At 37.1% G+C, this 22,602-nt stretch overlaps 2 protein-coding genes across 9 annotated transcripts in view; one reads left to right on the top strand and one right to left on the bottom strand.

Annotated features, from left to right (window-relative positions):
- Positions 1 to 20,470, bottom strand: part of armc8 (armadillo repeat containing 8) — a 276,158-nt gene extending 255,688 nt beyond the window's left edge. For 4 of the 8 annotated variants that reach the window (XM_039756310.1, XM_039756309.1, XM_039756303.1 and 1 more), the window contains exon 1: positions 19,499 to 19,816. In XM_039756310.1, coding sequence (XP_039612244.1) covers positions 19,499 to 19,543 — 45 coding nt within the window. In that variant the 5' untranslated portion in view covers positions 19,544 to 19,816. Of the gene's footprint in view, positions 1 to 19,498; positions 19,818 to 20,399 lie in introns of those variants that run through there. The other 4 variants (XM_039756304.1, XM_039756308.1, XM_039756305.1 and 1 more) reach the window with 4 other exon arrangements.
- A 39-nt stretch (positions 20,471 to 20,509) lies between these two features.
- Positions 20,510 to 22,602, top strand: part of dbr1 (debranching RNA lariats 1) — a 66,747-nt gene continuing 64,654 nt past the window's right edge. Inside the window, exon 1 of the mRNA XM_039756311.1 lies at positions 20,510 to 20,571. The gene's annotated coding sequence lies outside the window, so the exon portion shown is untranslated. The remainder of the gene's footprint in view (positions 20,572 to 22,602) is intronic.

The following is a 22,602-nucleotide window of genomic DNA, read 5'->3' as shown; positions in this document are numbered from 1 at the left end:
ACCCAGCATATGCAAGCTTAAAATTAAGAACATTCACATAATGAATAAGACTTTATGGAAGAGTTTATTTGATATTTGAACTTCAGCCTTTACACATACATTTCACGACAACATTATGTCATTATCACTATAACACCTGAAAAATTTTGTTTTTAGCTAGGTGTACAACTTTTGTTGCTTCACATCTGTTATGTCATCCTTTATTTACGGAGATCATTGTAGTACAGTACATACATGAAATATATGCATTTCAAATAACAATATATCATTTCCCTACAACTCACTGCCAGGTAAAAACATCAACACAGACTTAGGCTGTGAGAATTTTGCTATATGATGCCTTCGGCTGGCAGAATGTAAGATAAGTGAGTGTAGGCTACATGCTGCTAATGGAGACATGTGCAAAAATAAAGTTTATCGGCAGGCAACTAGCAGTGATAAGGAGCTGCAAGGAAAATTAAAGCGGTCTGGGACAACGAAAATTTCGCAGGCTTCAGGGATTCTAGTGTTAAACTCCTTTACTACTGAGGGCCAAAATTTCACTCATCAGAACTGCAGCAATAATATGCCTAACCAGTACAAAAAAACATCAATATGCTACCATAAAATCTTCTTTTACAGAAGCACCATAAGTAGAATGATGATCTATAAATGTTCATATGTCACAAATTAAGTTAACTTTGAATGGCCATATTTGACAAGTTACGCAATCCTGATTAAAAAAAAAAATATATATATACATTTTATAATAAGAATAATAATAAATAATATTACAAGAAACAAACAGACATCACAAGATCTATGAACATACCTGTACTTTTTGGGGGCATTACAGGACAAAGGAAATTACCCGACACATTTTTATTTCTCGATATTTGATAATAAGAAAGCTGTTTTAAGTGAGGTATTCTTGGGCACTGAATCCCTTTTTGCTTCAGGAGTTAACTGCACCACTATACAAGCTGTAGTCACACAAAGAAATGGGACTGCTAGCTAGTGAAAAGAGCACCTGCCTTGCAAAGGAAAGAGATGAGGTGTCAAGCTGCATGGAAAATGAGATGTGAAATGTACAAAGAAAAGTTAAGCGAAATTCAAAGATGACATGGTTAGCAAGTGGACTCCTTGGGTACATGCAATACTTTCCTATTCTATCGGTTTCTTCTTATTCCTCATTATGCAGTACAATATACACTAACTCAGGATTATTCAAGATTAATGATTGCCAAGCACTTTTTTATATAGAAGCTTCAAGAACAGTTCATTTGGGAGATGGATTGGTTTTAAGACAAATGCAGTACTGCAGAGAAATAAGGCATTCCCCTAGGAGGTCAAACCGGTACCTGCCACCATGCTCCGGATTGCAGAGTAGAAACCAGGAACTGTCACAACAGTGAATTGACTATCTTCAAGCCCTATGTACAACACAAGCCAGGAACAAGGCATACTCTGGTCACTATAAACATTTAAACAGATAACTTAAGTGGCCCCCCTTAGAAATAACAGAGGAGGTGGACACAGTACATAGTTCACAATATTAATTCTTATTACCTGTTCTTATCTGTACAGTAGGGCTAAGCTGATGGTTGATGATACTGTTCATTGAAAACTAGCTTTACACATTATTGATGTAAATAAATTTTATTGATTGGCTCCAAGCATTTGAAGAAATGTTCTGAAACTACCAAACTTTAGCCATCTTTTTTTTTTTTTAATCTCATGCACTTCACAAGAAATCTGCAAGGCACTCGAATTTGCAGCAGGTTGCATGTGAGATTCTTGTGTTATGCAATTTCAGTAGGAGTGTGCTGATGCTGAGGGAAATCAACCCGATAAGTGTGTCATGCTCCATGTTTGAATGGGAAGAGCTGAGGTATATTTGTAGCACCATGCCACTGCAATGCTTATAGACTTTGGTTTCTAGCTCTTTACACCACTCTTTTAGATAGCTTACTATCCTTAAAATGTTCACTTACTGTAGCTTCACAATTAAAAATCCTTTTGCAACTTTGGCAGTTTACCCTTTTAAAGGGTCCCCTGATGCAGCTCATTTCAGTGATGGAATGTCAGCTTATAATGTTGGTGATTTATCCTCATGCTAATGCATCTTGTCTGTGACATTACAATATTTTTCATTCACAATCCGTTTTCCTAACCTGCTTATTCTGGGCAGAGTCTCAGGGCAGCCAGAACTTATCCTTGTGATGTATGGTGGTACATTTCCATGGTATATGGGTAGAGCAGCTAATTATTCATAATCCATAAGCATTTCTCCCTAAAAGTGCCAAGAGGTGATATCATGTATCAACATGTTTTAAAGGGATGCAAACATTTGAGACATTGCACATTCCTACTATACAGTGGTTTAAATGTTGAGTTAATTCCATGGGACACAAAGGTGCAGCATGTAAACATCAATAAGTTAAAGGAAACCACAATTAAGTGTACAGTATACTGCTTTTGATGTAAACCCTCTAAAACTTTGTAACAGTACAAACTTATATATTAAAGCATTGCATTCAAACCTGACTGAAGCTACCACTTTCACAGGATGTGCTAGACTACAAAATTTTAATTATACCCAATTGCCTTTATTTCTACAAACTATCTGTATGAATTCAAAAGAATACAGTTTCCTCTAAAACTGAATATTGCAAACAACAACAACAAAAGCCAAGTCACTGGGAAAAACAAGAACTGATTTATGCCAGGACTATTTGCAATTTTATGTAGTGTGTTCAAGAGTAAGGAGATCATGAGAACCAATAATACTAATCCCTTGTGAGAAATTGTATACAGGAAAGTACACAGCTACTTACATAAAACTTCTGATACATTCAGTCTACCCTTTTCACTATAATCAAGGACCATTGTCTGAGTAAATTTCCCAGGTAATATAGGGTAACAACTTCTAACACGTATACAGTAATCCCTCCTCGATCGCGGGGGCTGCGTTCCAGAACTCCCCGCGATAGGTGAAAATCCGCGAAGTAGAGACCATATGTTTGTATGGTTATTTTTATATATTTAAGCTCTTAGAAACTCTCCCACACTGTTTATAAATATTCTCCGCACAGTTATACAGTAAACCCTCATTTATAGCGGTTGATCCGTTTCAGCCAGATAAATGGATTTCCAAGAAGTAGGATTCTTTATTTATAAATCTAATATTTTTGCAGTTAGAGCATTGAAAACCTGTTTACGACCTTCTAAATACGTATTTTAACATTATTGGAGCCCTCTAGACATGAACACCCTTTAGTCAAAAGTTTAAACTGTGCTCCATGACAAGAAAGATGACAGTTCTTTCTCACAATTAAAAGAATACAAACATATCTTCCTCTTCAAGGTGCGCCGTCAGGAGCAGAGAATGTCAGAGAGAGAGAGAGAGAGAGTAAAGTAAACAATCAAAAATCAATAGGGCTGGTGCGCTTTTAAGTATGCAAGCACCACGATAAAGCGGCGCAATGAAGGGATCAATGTGAAGGTAGCCTTTCAGCATTTTTTTTTTTACAGGCGCGTCCGTATCTTCTAAGCAAACAGCCCCTCTGCTCACACCCCCTCCGTCAGAAGCAGATAATGGGCCCAATCATACGTCTCCCTGATGGTATTGCATGATGGATAAGTATCTGCCTGTATTTCTCACAGAAAGTTAGACACAGAAAAAAGCAAACAATGAAAAATCAATACGGGCTGTTAGAGCTTTTAAGTGCGAAGCAGCGGGAAGCATATTGTATATCATTGAGGAGTTTTATTTAATATGTAATACGTGCTCCGATTGGGTAGCTTCTAAGCCATCTGCCAATAGCGTCCATTGTATGAAATCAACAGGGCAAACAAACTGAGGAAGCATGTACCATAAATTAAAAGACCCATTGTCCGCAGAAATCCGCGAACCAGTGAAAAATCCGTGATATATATTTAGATATGCTTACATTTAAAATCCGCGATGGAGTAAAGCCGCGAAAGTCGACGCGCAATATAGCGAGGGATTGCTGCATTTGTTTTTTGTGAAATGTATGAAACTTCTTTTCAAACTGAGCATATAATTACCACAAAAGTATTATTTAAACTATTACTGCCTAGAGAGTGGTCTTTATGACCAACATGACCTTTTACAATACTGTATATGTTGTAAAATATTTATGAAGTTAAGCTGCAAGCAAAAAAAATTAAAGTTAATAATTCTAGATTATTACATTTTCTATGCTTTATAGTATTGGTATTAACCACAGAAAAGTGGCAAGTTTTAAAGTATGACAATATAGAATATGTTTTCAACTCACATTCAATTCTAAAACAAGTTTGTGTAATGGAAGGATTTTTCTAAAGAGAGGGGGGGATCAAGAGAGCAGATGGGCGTTGGTCGCTCAGCGCAAAAACCAGCTTCAAGAAGGAAAAGTACTGGGAATATTGCCAGAGGGGCATGCTGACTTGTTTTTCACTTCAAGGGGTTTCACTGTGTGCCTTTTGGTACCAGGTGTCGTCATCATCAGGACCAAGTGCAAAACAACACCGCGCCCCGTGGAAAGGTGTGTGTGCTGAAACTAATCACTTCTGTATACACTGCTTGCACGTAAGACGCTTTGGGCAAGGACGCTCAATTAGTATATAAGGGAAGGTTTCGCCCTCAGTTTCTTTGGAGGCTCAACCGTGGGGACAGCGCGCACCGCCCGGTAAATGAAAGGCAAAATGAGTTGGTCCTATGACAAGACTGACAAGCGGGCCCCCTCAGTCTACTGGTCTGGGATGATGGCTCTGTGTCTTTTTATATGTCTGTAAGTATTGTTTTGTTTTGTATGTCTGCATTATATGTGTTTGATTATTATAGTTGATTAAGTAAATAAAATAGAAGTATTGGACCTCTTCTCTCTGATTCTTTGCCTACTTATGTTCTAATCCCTGGAACCATTTTCCCGTAACAAAACAGTTCGGCAGATGAACTCAGGTATTTTGCTTTTAGAAGGCAAATTTACATATAACGTGAAAAGCACCTACTTTTGGAGTCACGTTTGTTTGTATGACTATTCCAATAAAAAAGTAGACCTATTCTCTTTAAATCTGCAATATTCATTCTTTCAGGAAATTTCAACTTCTGCTGAGATATCTCAAATATTGTGCACTGTATACATTCCTGAAATTTTCAAAACTCCCACTATTAAAATGCTCAGCAACTTCAATTTTAAACTAATATACCGTTTCAAATTTACTTTGAGAGAGGTTACTTCAACTTGTATGTTTTGGAGATTTTTGTCATTTATTCATACAACATCCACTCCTGATGGCAAAACAGAAAAGCACTCATAGCAGCAAACCCATCACATCCAACAACTAACATTAGTACATCAATCATAACAATATTTTTCTCACTTGACCTTGAATTTGTTGTCTATGAAAGCTATTTCAGCCCCTGTATGCTTATTTGGATTCCATTTTTAAACTACAAAATATTGTAGTGTTAAAAACACATGTAATTTATGTATCTTACTAACAAAGCAAGTGTTTTGTATTTGATCATAGCTGTTATTTTTGAATATGACTAAATGTTACAAAAATCTCTCTATTATAAAAAAAAAAATTCCTGGGAGGGAGACTAGGAAGACGAGACGTGATCTTCTCGAAAGACAATTTGATGTTTCCGCGAGAAACGGCAGTGAGACCACATTTAAAACAAGTTCATGGACATCTAACCAAGCAGTTGTTGGAATGCCCTTGGCAGTCAAACATCACGTGCTCCCAGCTGTTAAAACAACAACAAGTGACAAGCAGAACACACAGCTTGTCAGCAGCAGCAGGAAGCCAGTAGATGATCCAACTGCTTCTCCTTAGCGTGCATTCAGAAGACCTCCCCCCCTTTTTTACAATGTGTCCAGTAGAGACGGGAAGTGTAAAAAGGACAGCTGCTGTACAGGCTTTGAAATGATCGACGCAAAGTGCAGAAAACGCAGCTCAACAGCAGAAACAAGCCAGCAGATGATCCGCCAGTATCTACTTGGCGTGCGTTCAGCCGTCCCAACCCCTTCACAACACGAGCAGCGTTATACGTCCTGCGAGAAAGATTTAACCACGCCTGGGGCCGGAAATAAAGGACAGGTATTGTTTTAACAAAAGTTTAAAAGTAAAACTGAAAATAATGCATATGTAACAATTCACATGAAAATAATCTCTTTAAAAATTGTATACAGTAGACCCCCACAAGGTCGAGGGTTCAGAGTTCGCGGCCTCAGTCATTTGGGGATTTATTCTTAGAACCTAACTAATAATTGTTAGCGGAAACCGCAAATATCCTCCGCAGTTTTTTTTTGGCTTTTTTCGTGGCAATACTGTACTAGAGAGAGAACAGGAAGCAGCTGTACAAAAAAAACACGACTTGGGATGGTGAAAGTAGCCAACAGAATTTGAAACTGCAACTCCAAGCAGTCCCTGCAGTGGCTCTGATTGGTCTTCTGCTGAGGGTGCTGAGGTCAAAGGATGTCAGCGCAGCTTTTAAAAAGGGGACCAAAAGCAAAGAAAAAAAAAATTTTTTTGTAATTTGTGTTTCATGTTCCTGTCTGTCTGCCCTGAGTTAGGTTACCTGTACTTATTCATTTTGTCCTAGATCGTTTCGTGCATCTGTATTGTCTGCCTGTGTACATAAGGACTGTAAGTGGATTCATGGCCATCCTGCAAAGAAAGGAGCGCTCCTGAACCTGTCTTCACCATTTCAGGAACTACCGGTAGGACTGTCTGTACATTCCCATTCAACATGTGGATCTCTGGACTATCCATTTTCATCTGTTGCCGTTTTCATGATTTACTGTGTGTGTTTTGTTTGTTCTTTGCTGTATTTAATGTGTAATCCCCGTAAGGTGAACAGGGGTGGTACCGATGTTTTCTCATTTCATTTGCTTTCATTACGTTCTTTATTTGCTATTTGATTACCGGTTTGCTTTGTTTTTGTCTCTGTTTGTGAGTGCGCATGGGCAGAGTCAAGGCTGAATGCATCCCTGGAATCTCCACCATAAAAATAAATAAATCACTGTCTTATCGCACAACGCTTACTTAAAAGCCTGAACACTGCCTGTCCTTTTTGGCCGACTGCTTTGGTTTTCTCTCCTCCCCCAGACATTCACTGCTCCTGTTGGGGGGTTGTGCTCCCCTATGATGTTTGTCTATTGTTTAATCGATAACTAACTGCATACTGAGCTCCTTATACTTCTGAAAGAGACATGTTTATTTGAAGTGTTTTTACAGACAGGAACTTTAATCAATCACCTGTGTTTCTGGGCAATTCTAATACTTAGGGTTTAAAATATGAAAATAGGCATTTTTTTAACCAAATCCAAAATTCACGTTTTTCACAATTTGCGGCTGCTCTAGGAACATAACCCCCGTGAATTTTGAGGGTGTACTGTATTCGGTAAACCAAACCCGGGGATGGGCGAGCAAAGCCCCCTAGTATTTAATAAAGAAAATGTGATAACTAACTTTTTGATGATGTCACTAGAAAATATAAAAAAGCTCCAACTATCACCAAAGTCCACTAAGTCTCCAAATGCATGGGAATGACATTGCTGTGCGTAAATTTTCTTACTTATTTATGTTAGCTTTGCTGAGATGACGAACTTAGGGCTATCATAGGAAAACAACAATGCACTGATTATCAGAGATTTAATGAAAGCCTAGAGAGTAAAATAAAACCATAACTCTGTTTGAGTAGTAAAAAAAAAACAAAAATAAAAAAACACTTGTTTATTCAGTTCAGTACTGGTTAATCTCTGCTCAAAGATTACCTTACAAAATAAAAAATTACTTTTAAAGGGCATTGTAAATAAATGTTTCTTATTTTTACAACCTCTGCTACTTAAAGCAATCAATGCCTTAAAAATCAGTTAAAAAAGGGAGTTGTCAAGAGAACCTTGGTGGCTTCACTCTGTCTGATTTACAGTTAACTACTATAATTAGTTCTGTAAATTACAGTGGGCAGCACATTCCATACAGTTAATATGTAGTCTTGAGGTTAGCAGTAATAATTAGCAGGATAACCAGTACCTAATCATTTAAACAATAAAAAACCTCCTACAACGTTTTTTTGTGGAAAATATATTAAAACAATTTAAAAAATAAACTTAAATAACTGTGATGTTTTTATTTGAATTTAGTACAGTTAGAGGAAGGGGTAAGAAACACCAAATACAAACAGCCCTGAGTATTAAAGGAATACCCCACCCAAAAATGAACTCTTTGCATTCATAAGAAATACTTAACAGTATGAACACTTCGAAACCACTTCACTTTTTTGTCCATCACCTCCTGACTTAATGTTACAAAAAAGCCAAACATATGATAGAACATTCAACTTGTTGTTATGCCTTGCTTATTGGAGTTCTCCTCTATTTTTGCCCCTCCAAACCCGAAAAATTCTCATTTTCAGGCCAGTTTCCAACCATATTTTATGTAGGAGATCTCACCCTTACATGAAAGAGTAAACCAATAGGTGTGTTCAGTAAAAATAGGAAGAATTATTTGAAGTTGTGCATGTCACATCAACTGACCCCATGGTCTAAACCCTTAATTGGACACAAGAGGTGAAAGTTAACCCTTTAGATAAAAACTTTGTTTGAGAAAAAAAAAAAAAAAAGGCTTAGTAATATATGCACAGAGTGTTGTTGCAGATCATGAATTTATACTAATAAAAGGCAAAGCCCTCACTGACTCACTCATCACTAATTCTCCAACTACCCGTGTGGGTGGAAGGCTGAAATTTGGCAGGCTCATTCCTTACAAAAGTTGGGCAGGTTTCATTTCGAAATTCTATGCGTAATGGTCATAACTGGAAGCTATTTTTCTCCATATACTGTAATGAAGTTGAGCTCGAAAGCCGTGGGAGGCAGAGTTTCGTTTGACATCATCATGCCTCCCACGTAATCACGTGAACTGACTGTCAACGTAGTACGTAGAAAACAAGGAAGAGCTCCAAAAAACGCTGAAGAAAACATGCATTATATAATTGAGAAGGCAGCGAAACAATAAGAAGCGAAAGAGTGACATATACAACCATATTCATGAGTGCTGCTACTTCGGAAATAAAGCACGGTGTAAACCTAAAGTTTAAATTAAGTTCATAGACAGGCTGCCGCTGGTGTTTGTCATACCCACGGGTAATGTGGGATACAAGTTTAATGAGAGGACGCAGGATATAAACGAGAGTTTTGATCACTTTGTAACTAAGTTAAAATTGCAGGTGAAGGGCTGTGCTTATGCAAATTCCGAGACGATGTGTTTGTGGGGGATTGACAGTTAAGGCAGGTGGGGGAGTCACGTCATCATCTCCCCTCCCATTCACCTCATTTCGCTCTGAGCTGAGCTCCGCAGCTAACGCAGTCTTACGGAAGCGACTTTGTGACGCTGCCACCAAATACTCACAGAAAAATCCACAAGTTAATACACACGCTGTCTCTACAGTTTCTCCACACTGAATCCTCCAGGCACTACTTACAATAAGGTTACATTGACAATCGTATTGCGTTAATTTTAAAATGTTTCCTTTTCTTAGCACAACCACAGCTGAGAAGCTTTGATGCATGTTGTCCATAATGCGTTAAAAAATAATGCATTTAATCACACTTTGCATTCCAAGCAAAGGGGAACTTCTGTCAATGCATGATTTCCTAGTACACCAATTACATTGATCATCACTTCCCAATTCATTTTACCCTCGCACCCCCTTGGTTTGAGAAGAAGTATGAAAAAATGAGGTTAACACAGAAAACCAGATCACCAATTGAAGCTTTATGAATAATCGATACTTTATTCGCCATCAATAATTGTTTTGGTAAAGCCATACTCAGTGTAATCCTCCTTCCATTTTATAATTTTTCCGCCACTAGCCATGATTAAATGAATGGTAAAAAAGTAAGAGCGAAGCGAGGGTGACTTACTCAGGCAGGCAGGCAGGCGACAGCTCAATAGCTCGAATTTGGATACAAGTAGGTTCTATTTAGTCGGCAGAAATATCTTTGGTAGTAACAGAAGTTGAATTTAGTCTTTAAATTTCTATGGTGAAGAAAAATTTATGCAGTGATGACTAAATTTAACTATATAAAGTCAAAACTTGTATATATAAAGTCATTCCCGAATATATACAGTAATCCCTCGCTATATCGCGCTTTGACTTTCGCGGTTTCACTCTATCGCGGATTTTAAATGTAAGCACATCTAAATATATATCACAGATTTTTCGCTGGTTCGCGGATTTCTGCAGACAATGGGTCTTTTAATTTATGCTACACGCTTCCTCAGTTTGTTTGCCCTGTTGATTTCATACAAGAGACACTATTGGCGGATGGCTTAGAAGCTATACCCAATCAGAGCATGTATTACATATTAACTAAAACTCCTCAATGCTATAAGATATGCATCCCGTGCGGAGCTTGATTGTTTGCTTGTCTCTGCCTCTCTCTCACCCTCTCTGACATTCTCTGCGCCTGACAGAGGGGGTGTGAGCAGAGGTGCTGTTTGCTTAAAAGATACTGACGCTCCTCTAAAAAAATGCTGCTTTATTGTGGTGCTCGCATATTTAAAAGCACAAAAGCACATGTATTGATTTTTTGATCGTTGCTTTAATCTCGCTCTCTCTCTCTGACGTTCTCTGCGCCCGACGGAGGAGATGTGAGCAGAGGGGCTGTTTGCTTAGAACATACTGACGCTCCTCTAAAAATGCCGCGGCAAACTTAAAAGCACAAGTATTGATTTTTTGATTGTTTGCTTTTCTTTGCGAGCTCTCTCTCCCTCTGAAATTCTCTGCTCCTGAAGAGAAGAAGATCTATTTGCATTCTTTTAATTGTGAGAAAGAACGGTCATCTCTGTCTTGTCATGGAGCACAGTTTAAACTTTTGACTAAATGGTGTTATTTCATGTCTAGAGGGCTCTAATAATGTTAACAGTGTGGGAGAGTTTATAAGGGCTTAAAATATATAAAAATAACTACACAAACATATGGTTTCTACTTCGCGGATTTTCGTCTATCGCGGGGGGTTCAGGAACGCAACCCCCGCGATCGAGGAGGGATTACTGTAAAGTCAAAACTTGATTATACAAAGTCACTGTCGGAATAAAAAAAGTCAAAACTTGAATATATAAAGTCAGCGTCTGTATATTTAAAGTTAAAACTTGAATATATAAAGTCAGCGCTGGAATATATAAAGTCAGCGCTGGAATATATAAAGTCAGTGTCGGAATATATAAAGTAAGCGCTGGAATATATAAAGTCAAAACTTGAATATATAAAGTCAGTGTTGGAATATACAAAGTCAGCGCTGGAATATCCTTCCATTTCCCAACCCTTTGAATCCAACCACAAGGTCACGGGGGTCTGCTGGAGCCAATCCCAGCCAACACTGGGCGCAAGGCAGGAACCAATCCTGGGCAGGGCACATGCATCATTTTCAAAACATTAACCGAACAGTGTTTATTTAATTTATTTTTCTGAATACGTTTTTGTTAACTTAGTTCAGTTCAGAGTCATTTCAATCAATATATTTTAAATTTGACTTTATATATTCAGGAAGGAATTTATATACTCCGATGTTGACTTTACATAATCAGGAATGACTTTATAAATTCCGACGCTGACTTTATATATTCAGGTTTTGACTTTATATATTCCAGCGCTGACTTTATATATGCAGAAAATCAATGTATTTGCCTGTTTGGCACCCCATAGTATATGTGCGTGCGTATATATGTATACTAGCAAAATACCAGCAGAGCGAGAAGTAGTGTGTTAAAGAAGCAATGAAAAGAAAAGGAAACATTTTGAAAATAACGTAACATGATTGTCAATGTAATTGTTTTGTCACTGTTGTGAGTGATGAGTGTTGTTGTCATATATATATATATATATATATATATATTTACACAAACACACATAAACATATATATATACATATCTATACATATACACATATATATACATATATATCTACATATATACACATACATATACACACACACATAAATACATACACACATACATACATACACACACATATATATAAACATATATATACATATACATACATATCTACATATATACACACACAGCTATTTCAGTATCAGTGCAATACGCTGCTTGTTAAAACGGATAACTCCGCTCTTACATGCAAGTCTGCGTGGATATTATGAACTATCGTATTTGTTCAAGTTCTATTTAAATTTTAAATAGAAGGAATTTTTATTTAGTCGACAGAAATATGTTTGGTAGGAATGGTAAAAACAGACAGGAATATTATTCGTGAATAAATCAACTCAAACCTTAAACAACTTATAATATTTTGCTCTACATAAAAATTTATCCTGTCTAAATTATACAAGTTAGAAATAAAGTAAACGTTAAAAGAACAAACATTCACATTTATTTACTCTTATGTAATTTTATATAAAAAATAAACTTAGATTTTAAATATCCCAAAAGATTTTGCTCTCCATAAAAATATATCCTGTCAAAATGATACAAATTCAAATATGAACATGCTGCATAACAAAACCTAGAAATATAAATAAAATGTGTTCCTTTCAGCAATAACAAATCAAATCATTCAGTTGTCTTTGCTCATATGTCATTTTAGAGCTGGACGCCTGGCATCTTTTTTTGGCCACAGGTTCGTTTCTGTTTGCTGTGAGGTTCTGTGTTGTGGAGATTCTCAGGATGGATTGCAGGTGCTCATCAGTGAGGCGACTTCTGTGTGCTGTTTTGTTAGTCTTTATCACTGAGAAGAGCTTCTCACACAGATATGTGCTACCAAACATGCACAAGGTTCGAGCCGCATGTAGACGGACTTTTTTTGTTCTTCGAAGTCACCAAAGCGCCGTGCAAACTCAGTGCGCTCAGTTTATCAGCAAAGTGCGTATTTGGGAACACCGTAGTGACGACTTGGTTTAACATTACTTGGCAAACACAGTACTTTTATTTATTTACGCATTTATTTATTTATTTCATTTTGTCCGAAATATTCCTCCATACACTGGTGCATTTGTGTCTCCCATAAAAGCAGCTTCACTTGAAATCACTTTGTGATTGTGCACGGGTTAAAACGTCCGCTGAAGTGTCAGATTCTTATTTAATTATGCTGCTTTCTGTATCTTCTGCATTGCATTCAGGTTAACCTGATGTTTTGTCTTATAGTGACGTCTTAGATTAAATTCTGTAATTACAGCCACATTAGCTCCACAAATGAGACATACGGGTTTAGTAAACATATACTCAGCCTCCCATCGGTTTTTAAAGGCTCTATTTTCAGAATCAACTTTTCTCTTCAGCATCGTGTGAGCTAGCTTCGCAATAACTTGATTAACTCGGTAAGTGTTCGGCAAGGCAGCTGAAGCGCTGCATTATGGGATCTGTAGTTTATTGTGTTACCAGCGCTTCATATACCCAGGACATTAATATCAATAATACAGTATATAAAATGATCTCTCTTTGACACATATGGACTAAATAGAACTTGAAAAGATATATTTTTTCAAATGTGATCGCAATTCAGATAGAGTTGACGCCAAGACTACAGCCTGCATGCCTCATTAAGTCATCCTCCCCTCGCTCTTACTTTTTTACCGTTCATCTAATGAATACACTGAGTATGACTTTACCAAAACAATCTTTGCTGGCGAATAAAGTATCCATTATTCGAGTATGTAGATCGGGTTATATATATACATATATGTATATATATACATATATATATATATACACATATATATATATATACATATATATACATATATATACACATATATACATATATATATACATATATATATACATATACATATATATATATACACATATATATATATATATATATATATACATATACATATATATATATACACACATATATATATATATATACACATATATACATATACATATATATATATATACACATATATATATATATATATATATATATATATATATATATATATCCAGATCGCAGTGAGAAGTAGTGTGTTAAAAAAGCTATGAAAAAGAAAAGGGAACATTTAAAAAATAATGTAACATGACTGTCAATATACAGTATTTGTTTTGTGAGTGTTACTGAGTGTTGCTGTCATCAAGGATTTGATTATCATTATTTCTTTCAAACAGGTTCGTATTTGTAGGATGTGTTGTATTCAAGTTACATTCCGTGTTTGTCAATCGTTGTAAAGATGACAGGTTTCATTCATCAATTCGCTTTCTTACTGCATCAATAAACAGCTCGTCTTCTTCTTTATCTGAGACCTGACACACTGCATGCACAGTTTTTTACACTGTCTTCCTTTAGCGGACATTGACTTTTTCCAACGTGTGCTTTGTTTTGGATTTATGAATATGCTTGTATGTATCAAACGCTTCATATTTTTGCTGCCTTTTCAATTGTGTAATTCGGTTTTGTTCAGCTCTTTGGAACTGTTGCTTTTATCTGTGCACTCGTCAGTTCACGTGAGCCGCCGGTGTACATGCATCGGTTTCCCAGCTGTGCTGGTGCCATCTCGTGCTATGTCCATGGCTGTATTTAATGTTACCTTAGTCCTGGCACTTAAAACTTTCTCTCGCAGTTTCGCTGAGTTTGTACCAAACACCACCCTGACCATCTCATCTTCCTCTGCATAAGCACAGTCCTTAACCCGTGAATATTTAGTGGGAGTTTGCTATTGGATTGCCGCTGACGGACGGCCTTATATGGGCAGGCACTAAATTACAAACGCCAGCGGCAGCCTGTCTATGAACTTAATTTAAAGTGTAGGTTTACATCGTGCTTTGTTTCCGAAGTAGCAGAAGTCATGAATATGGTTGTATATGTCACTCGCTCGCTTCTTATTGTTTCGCTGCCTTCTCAATTATATAATGCATGTTTTCTTCAGCGCTTTTTTTAGGTCTTCCTGGTTTTCTATGTACTGCGTGATTACGTGGGAGGCATGATGATGTCACACGAAACTCCGCCCCCACGGCGTTGAAGCTCATCTCCATTACAGTAAATGGAGAAAAACTGCTTCCAGTTATGACCATTACGCCGTAGAATTTCGATATAAAACCTGCCCAACTTTTGTAAGGAAGCTGTAAGGAATGAACCTGCCAAATTTCAGCCTTCCACCCACACGGGAAGTTGGAGAATTAGTGATGAGTCAGTGAGTGAGTGAGGGCTTTGCCTTTTATTAGTATAGATATATCAGCAACACTCATGACAATGACAAAACAATTACATTGTCAATCATGTTACGATATTAAAAGGTTTCCTTTTCTTTTTACTTCTCCGCTGCGAAGAGCGGGTATTTTGCTATATATAATATATATTATATATGTGTCAACAACACTCATATCAATGACAAAACAATTACATTAACAATCATGTTACGTTATTTTTAAAATTTTTCCTTTTCTTTTTCATAACTTCTTTAACACACAATTTCTCCGCTGCAAAGCGCGGGTATTCTGCTAGTCTATACTAATAAAAGGCAAAGCCCTCACTGACTGACTCACTCACTCATCACTAATTCTCCAACTTCCCGTGTAAGTAGAAGGCTGAAATTTGGCAGGCTTATTCCTTACAGCTTACTTACAAAAGTTAAGCAGGTTTCATTTCGAAACTCTACATATAACGGTCATAACGGTCGATAACGTCCGCCATGTTGAACTTTCTTATTTATGGCCCCATCTTCACGAAATTTGGTAGGCGGCTTCCCTGCGCTAACCGAAACCGATGTACGTACTTATTTTGATGGTATGACGCCACTGTCGGCCGCCATATTGAACTTTCCAACATCACTAATTCTCCAACTTCCCGTGTAGGCAGAATACTGGAATTTGGTACTTATTTCGGTGGTATGATGCCACATTTGGCCGCCATATTGAACTTTTCAACGGTCTTTGTTACTTATGGGCCCATCTTCAAGAAATTTGGTACGCGGGTTCCCAACGCTATATGAATCCTACTTACGTACATATATACGTCCATAGCTTGCAGCTCGGTCAACGTGTGAGGCTGCGTTGGGCCCCCAATCCCAACGCCTCCCACGTTGGTTGCCTGCCTATATAAGGACGTCTGTCGCTCCAGTCTCTACATTCCCTTCCTTGCTTCGCGACGGGATTCACGTCTCCCTACTATAGCCTTTTTATTTAATCCAAGGCTTCTCCACTGTTTTATTGTTCATTTATTACGATTACAGTTAGTGTGTATGTATTTTAGATTTACTTTACATTGTTCAGGTACCCATTTCCTTGATCATTCCAACCGTGCCCCCATTAACATGTCTATCGAGGTGATCACCATCGATCAAAGAACTGTCACTTACCGAGTGGTTTCCATGCCCGGAGATGCCACCTGCCTTTTCCATTCTCTTAGTTACATATTGCAGGCTCACTCTTGATATTCGGAGGAACATTGTGTCTTATGTATTGAATGACTGGGACAGGTTCAAGGTGTGGACTGATGACGGTACAGGAGACAATTATACTACACAGGAGCACTATAAGAGTGAAATGCTTAAGCCCTTCACCTATGGTTCTGCATGTGAGTTGATGGCTGCCGCTGAATTGTTCGGTTGTCGCTTTCAAGTGTACAGAAATGGGCAAATATTTTACACCTTTCGACAACGGCCAATGCCTCTTAAACATCTTAGATTCACGGGTGACGATTTGAGTAGTGGACATTTTGATGTTTATGAATGTTTAAACTCTCAAAAGCTGGATGCGAAGTTATCGATGAAACCGGTTGTAGGCTTACAAAGCTTAACAGATGCCGAATGTCACTTCAACACAAGTCCCGCAAATACTGTCATAATTGAAACAAACCATGAAACTCAAACAGATTATGACAGCAGCAATCCAAGCTGTGAGATTTCAGACAAGATTACTTTTCACATGGCCAACTGTACGTTGCATGCTCAAGAGTAAGCTCAGCGCACAACTTGGTCATATTACAACCGGAGGGCCGAACTAACAATGTGGTATACAAAGAGATCCTTAACAAATAATTATTGGTATATTTTCCCTCAGTTTAAAAAGGTTTAATTTTCTTCTTCATAAAAATTTTAAGGCAGTACTTAGCCGCTGCGAAGCGCGGGTATTTTGCTAGTATGATAATATTTTTGATATCTAATTCTTTACCGGTGGTCCTAGCCCTCTAAGAAAAACTCCCAGAGGATTAAAAATTGCATATTTCAAATACAAGCATGTGGAGTATAGTATCAGATTAATTCAAGGTCAGTGATTATGAATATGATGTAATTTTTCATTACTTAACTTCCACTGGGACTCCAGCCCTCTGTGGACCTCTATATGACAGATAAGAATGTTTACACTTTAAACATTTGAATTGAAAACACACTTTTTAAATATTTCAAATACCTGGCACAACTATTCTTACTTATATACTTCTACCTCATTAAGTAAATTATTAAACTTCTTATGAACACTCCAAATTAGGGGGACTCATGGAAATTGATTTTTTTATATGTTACTTACCCAATGTAGTTTGCAGTAATGGATGCAAAAGAAAATTTAATCTCACATTCTTGTGTCAGAATGTTTCTGATGGAAAGAAATGAACACTGAACAACAGCATAAAATATCTTAAAATTCCCTCATTACTCAGGTTGCATAATCTACATGCCAAGTCATCCAGCCATTTGTTCACAATGTGCAAAATGCATGCATTTTCTGCAAAAATATTGGTAAATACTTCTTGAAAATGAAAGTAGTCCATAAACAGGAAGCCCCTTTACGTGGGGTAGAACTTTGAAACTGAAGACAGGGCTATCCACAAAAACGTAAGAAAAAATGTTTTTACTCTGCCAACACATAAAAAAATAACATTTTTTGGACTGAGTATTAATTTTAGTGCACTTAAAGCAAAATATACACTGTGCAAGCAATTACTGCAATAACTGCATAAATGTATTGAAATGCAGCCTATATTTCAACAGACTTTGCATTTAAAAGACACTAAGCATTTAAAATTTTACAGGATACTCCATATTTATATGGCCACAGAATCAATATATATTGGTATCAACACATTATATGTACTAAAATGCTGTCATTTTAACTTGTAAACTCCACCCAAAGGACATTCTGTACAGATTCTAAAATCATTGGGGATGACCTTCCACAGCTTCATGCCATGTACTCAAACAGCGTGTGAGGAGACCTGAATCCATCATCTCTGACGACAACCATCGAGCTCATCCCCAGTTTTTGCTTCTGCCTACTGGGAAGTGCTACTGGTGCCACACCATTCACTCCACCCACTTCAGGAAATGTTTCTTACCCAGGTCAAGTCAATTAACTCCCAGTAACCTCATCCTATGTGCCCTGAACTGTCTATTGTACCCACTTGCTGGTTTATGTGTAATTCTACTGTATGTTACTTGTTATTTAACTCTTATCTTATTTATGCTGTTTATTTATACATCACCCAGTGTAACAGGAATTTCACTAAGCTCCTGCAGTGTATACGACAATAAATATCTCTAATCTAATGTCTAATCTAACCAAACAAAAAATCCTCTTTTATAACAGAAATAGCATATTATATGACTTTCAGTTGAAACTTAAAAAAAAAAGTTGTTTTCTTCAACAATGACAACAGCAGCATCAACTGTCTCACTTTACCGGCTTTAATAAAAATTTTTCCACCGGCAAATTGTGGACCTTCTGTAACCTACCTGAGCACACCGTAAAACACCACTGCCCCCAAGAGCCCATGTAAAAACTAACTACACGTTACGGACGATCACAGAGCAAACTACGACCAATACTGACTTTAAAAAAAATGTTTCTCTGAGACCATAGAGTCAATTACTGAGCAGATCACCCGTTCATATTTGAGTTAGGCGCTTTTCTTCAAACTATGCATCTTATGCTAGCTGTAATCAATATATCTCCCTTGTATTCAACCATGTTAAGCCAAAGTCCAAGTCGCCTTGCTTCTGCAGCCCATTACAAAATATTCTGTCTCGTCATGTCGATACGTACCTCATTATTTTAGTTTTAGACTGATTTACGTTAAGTGACCCCACTTGTCCTGTCCTACCAACTCACCCCAACTACACTGCCCACGGACTGATTTGACCCATCAGGCCCAGTCTGTTGCTTCAGTGCTTGCGCTGTCAAATCAAAGGGGGCGTCTCCAGTTGAAATCAAAAACATTTTTAAAACCTGTTGGTTTCGTCTTGAACTACACAAATGCCAACAGCATGCCCATTTCCGCACCAACCACAATCACAAACAATCTAATGTGAATTATAACCATGTTTCCGGCAGCTATTAACTCAAATACAAACGAGTCAGGTCTGGCAGAATTGTCCCGTGTTTAAATCTCCTTGGTACTGCATCTTAACGTGGCAGTCCTATAAGTAACTTAAATCATTTTTAATTATAAACAAAGCAACAGCGTACGATGTTAGAGTAGTACGGAGAGAGTAAGTAAGTAATTAAGTAGGAATTTGACAACACATTTGGATTTGTTTAACTCACAGACAGCACGCTGATGCGGAGTGGGGCCTCCAACAGACACGCCATCTCTCTTCCCCCTACGAGGCACTCCAATCGGAGCCGCACTTTCCACACAAAAGAGGGCCTCCGAGCTCACAAACTTCTCAGCACAAATTACGAATAAATAAATAAGACATATATACATATACTAGTCATTTTATATATTATCAGAATAATTAATAAGCGTCGTATCAAATCTAATGTAGACTCAAAGTAAGTAAATATGATTTTAGTAAATATAGCGAATTGCATTTGCTCTAGTCCACTGTTGTATCGAAACTAATCATGACATTTTTCACTATGTTTATTTATTTAATTCCTCGTTTATTTATTTAAAAAAGAAAAGTGCCTCGATTTGGAGGCAGCAGTTTCCACACAAGCATGCGCAGTAGGCTCCTGTGCGCACGTCGATTATAGCGTGTTAAAAAGTTGAGAATCTGCTAGACGTCACCGCTGTCGTACCAAAGAGCAACAGTCAAGAAGAACACAACAGGAACGTTCTCTGATTTCTTTTTATTTCTTAATTAGTTTATCTCTAAAATGCTCTTCAATCATTTCTGTCCATTTTAATACACAGAACACTCACATATTATGATTTGACTGTTTACATTTATTTAAATGTTTAAAAAACAAAGTCATTATCTTCAAAAATACACAATAATGTATGAATTAAATTAGAATGACATTAACAATCAAGAAAAGTGCCTTTCTTAACCTTTAAAATAAAACAAGTTAACCAATTAGTAATATTCGAACTGTAACAACAGACTCCTTTCTGTGCGACAGAAAAAATGTAAGTGTAGTGATAATAGCTTACACTTACTTGAAGCTGAGCATGTTACAAGTATACTTACTTCCAGATATTTTTAAAGGGAAAAATTACCTCTATATATTTATCCATGATTTTTAATTCCATCATATAAACCCTGGTGTGTGATGGTGTTCAATGTGTTGAAAATGTTTTTGTGAATGAAAACTTCTTCTTTACCTATATACCGCTAAACTGCACTGAAGCGCATGCGCACACGCACGCGCATAACGTGGTGGCAGTTACGGTAAGGAAGCGTTTTACATGATGTTATGTAGAGGTTTTATTTAATTTATTGTTGGTGTTTTTAGTATTATTTTCTCTCAGATTTACCAGTAATAATTTTACTTACTTTTTTGAGTGTGCAGCTTAGTTTGAAATTAATAACACTTCCTGTGGAATGCCACATTTACCTCATTTCGAACTGGCCAGACGGTAGTCTTAATAAAATAATTAAATGATTTGATATTGCTTCGCACAGCTTTGGTTTAGCTTATCTAGTTGAATAGATTTTCTGTAATTATTATGTGTTCGTGGCATTCTGAATGGAGCCAAACCAAAACTAGAAGCTAGGGACCCCCACTCCCTTGGTACCGTGTTCTTAATATGTTACTTTTGTATGCTAAATATTTAACAGAATGTCTGTGGTGGTTCAGCAGGATGCTGTGATTTTCCAGAATAAGACAAGACACATCTTTATGCAAAGTAATTTTTGATCATTGGTGTGTAAAAGGAGAAGTCACTAGTGGGATGTAAAGTGTAGTTTTGAAAGTTCATGAAGTCCTACTAAGCTTATTCAAAGTGTCTGTGGTTCACTGTGTAAAGTAAAACATTCTAATATTTGTGCGAATTTACCCTTAACAAGTTTCCAACTGTGTGTTCTTGATGAAATCATTTTAAAATAACAGTCTCAATCCACGGTACTATTTCCCTTCATAATTTTAAACGCTTAAATTGTCTCCTCTTAATTTTCTCTTGTTTATGTTGAAAAGGCTCCGCTTTTTCCATCCATCCATCCATCCATTATTCTACCCGCTATATCCTAATACAGGGTCACGGGGGTCTGCTGGAGCCAATCCCAGCCAACACAGGGCGAAAGGCATGTACAAATTCCTTGGCAGGGCGCCAGCCTACCGCAGGCTTTTAAAATTTTTCCTCATAATTCATCCCGTATAACCCTGGAATGAAGCTAGTCACTCTTCTCTGGATCTTTTCTAGCACTGCTATGTCCTTTTTGTAGCCTGGAGACTACACAGTACTCCAGATCAGTCCTCACCAGTTAAATATAAAACTTGAGCATAACCTTCTTGGGCTTGTACTCCACACATCAGGGCGCTATATAACCCAACATTCCGTTTGCCTTAATGGCTTCTGAACACTAAGTTGATAAGTGTTGAGTTCACTATGGCTTCTGAATCCTTCTCATAAGGTGTATTTTAGATTTTTCAAACTTCCCATTGTATATTCAAAAATATAAATCAAGTATGAAGTTTATTTTTATTACAATTAATGCTGAGCACACTTTATAATCTTACATTTGATTGAATATTTTGCTTTAGATGGTTGCTAGGCAGAAGTTTCCATTAGCAAAAACATAATCAAAATAACCATTAAATGTTATTTATTCCATATCACATCTGTTGTATTCTGTGACAGTGTCAGGGTGGTAATGTCTTAATCACTTCTCACTCATGTATGGTAAAAATACACACTTTTAAAAAATGTTACTTGTAATCTGTTTAAAACTGATAATTGTATAACACACACTGCCAAGAGGGATGTTTCCCTTTCTAACAGTGAAATGTTAGAGTATCTTTTTAGGAGTACTTGTTGGAGCCTTTGTGGTCTAATTGTGGAAAGAATTTTGAAAATCTGTGGGTCATCTTTTTAAAACTCCTTGAGTTTGTTTTGTATAGTGCTCTTCACTGAGTTGTTTACATGTTGTTCAAGTCTGCAAATGAAAAAGGATATGTCTACTTTGACACTAATGAGCAGAACTGTGTTCTTTTAAAGATGAAAACATTGAAATAAATCACTTCCACACCCACCCTTTACCCATAGGATGCCTACATTTGCACAAACCAAGTAGATCTCTCACCAACTGTGGAAAAACCTACTATGTCACATCATCTTGGTCAGTGGAGTTGCTAGGTTTTTGTCCTGCAGTATGTAAAATGCTGTGTACATAATGGCTTTTTCCATCATGCTATGACTGGAATGAAGACATATTTGGCCATCACCACTACCTTATAATATCAGGAAAGACTTAGTAACTGCA

The sequence above is a fragment of the Polypterus senegalus genome, chromosome 6 (assembly GCF_016835505.1).
Source record: "Polypterus senegalus isolate Bchr_013 chromosome 6, ASM1683550v1, whole genome shotgun sequence".
Classification (NCBI taxonomy): Eukaryota; Metazoa; Chordata; class Cladistia; order Polypteriformes; family Polypteridae; genus Polypterus; species Polypterus senegalus.
The sequence above is the reverse complement of the archived record's forward strand: the minus strand, read 5'-3'. Positions and strand labels throughout refer to the sequence as shown.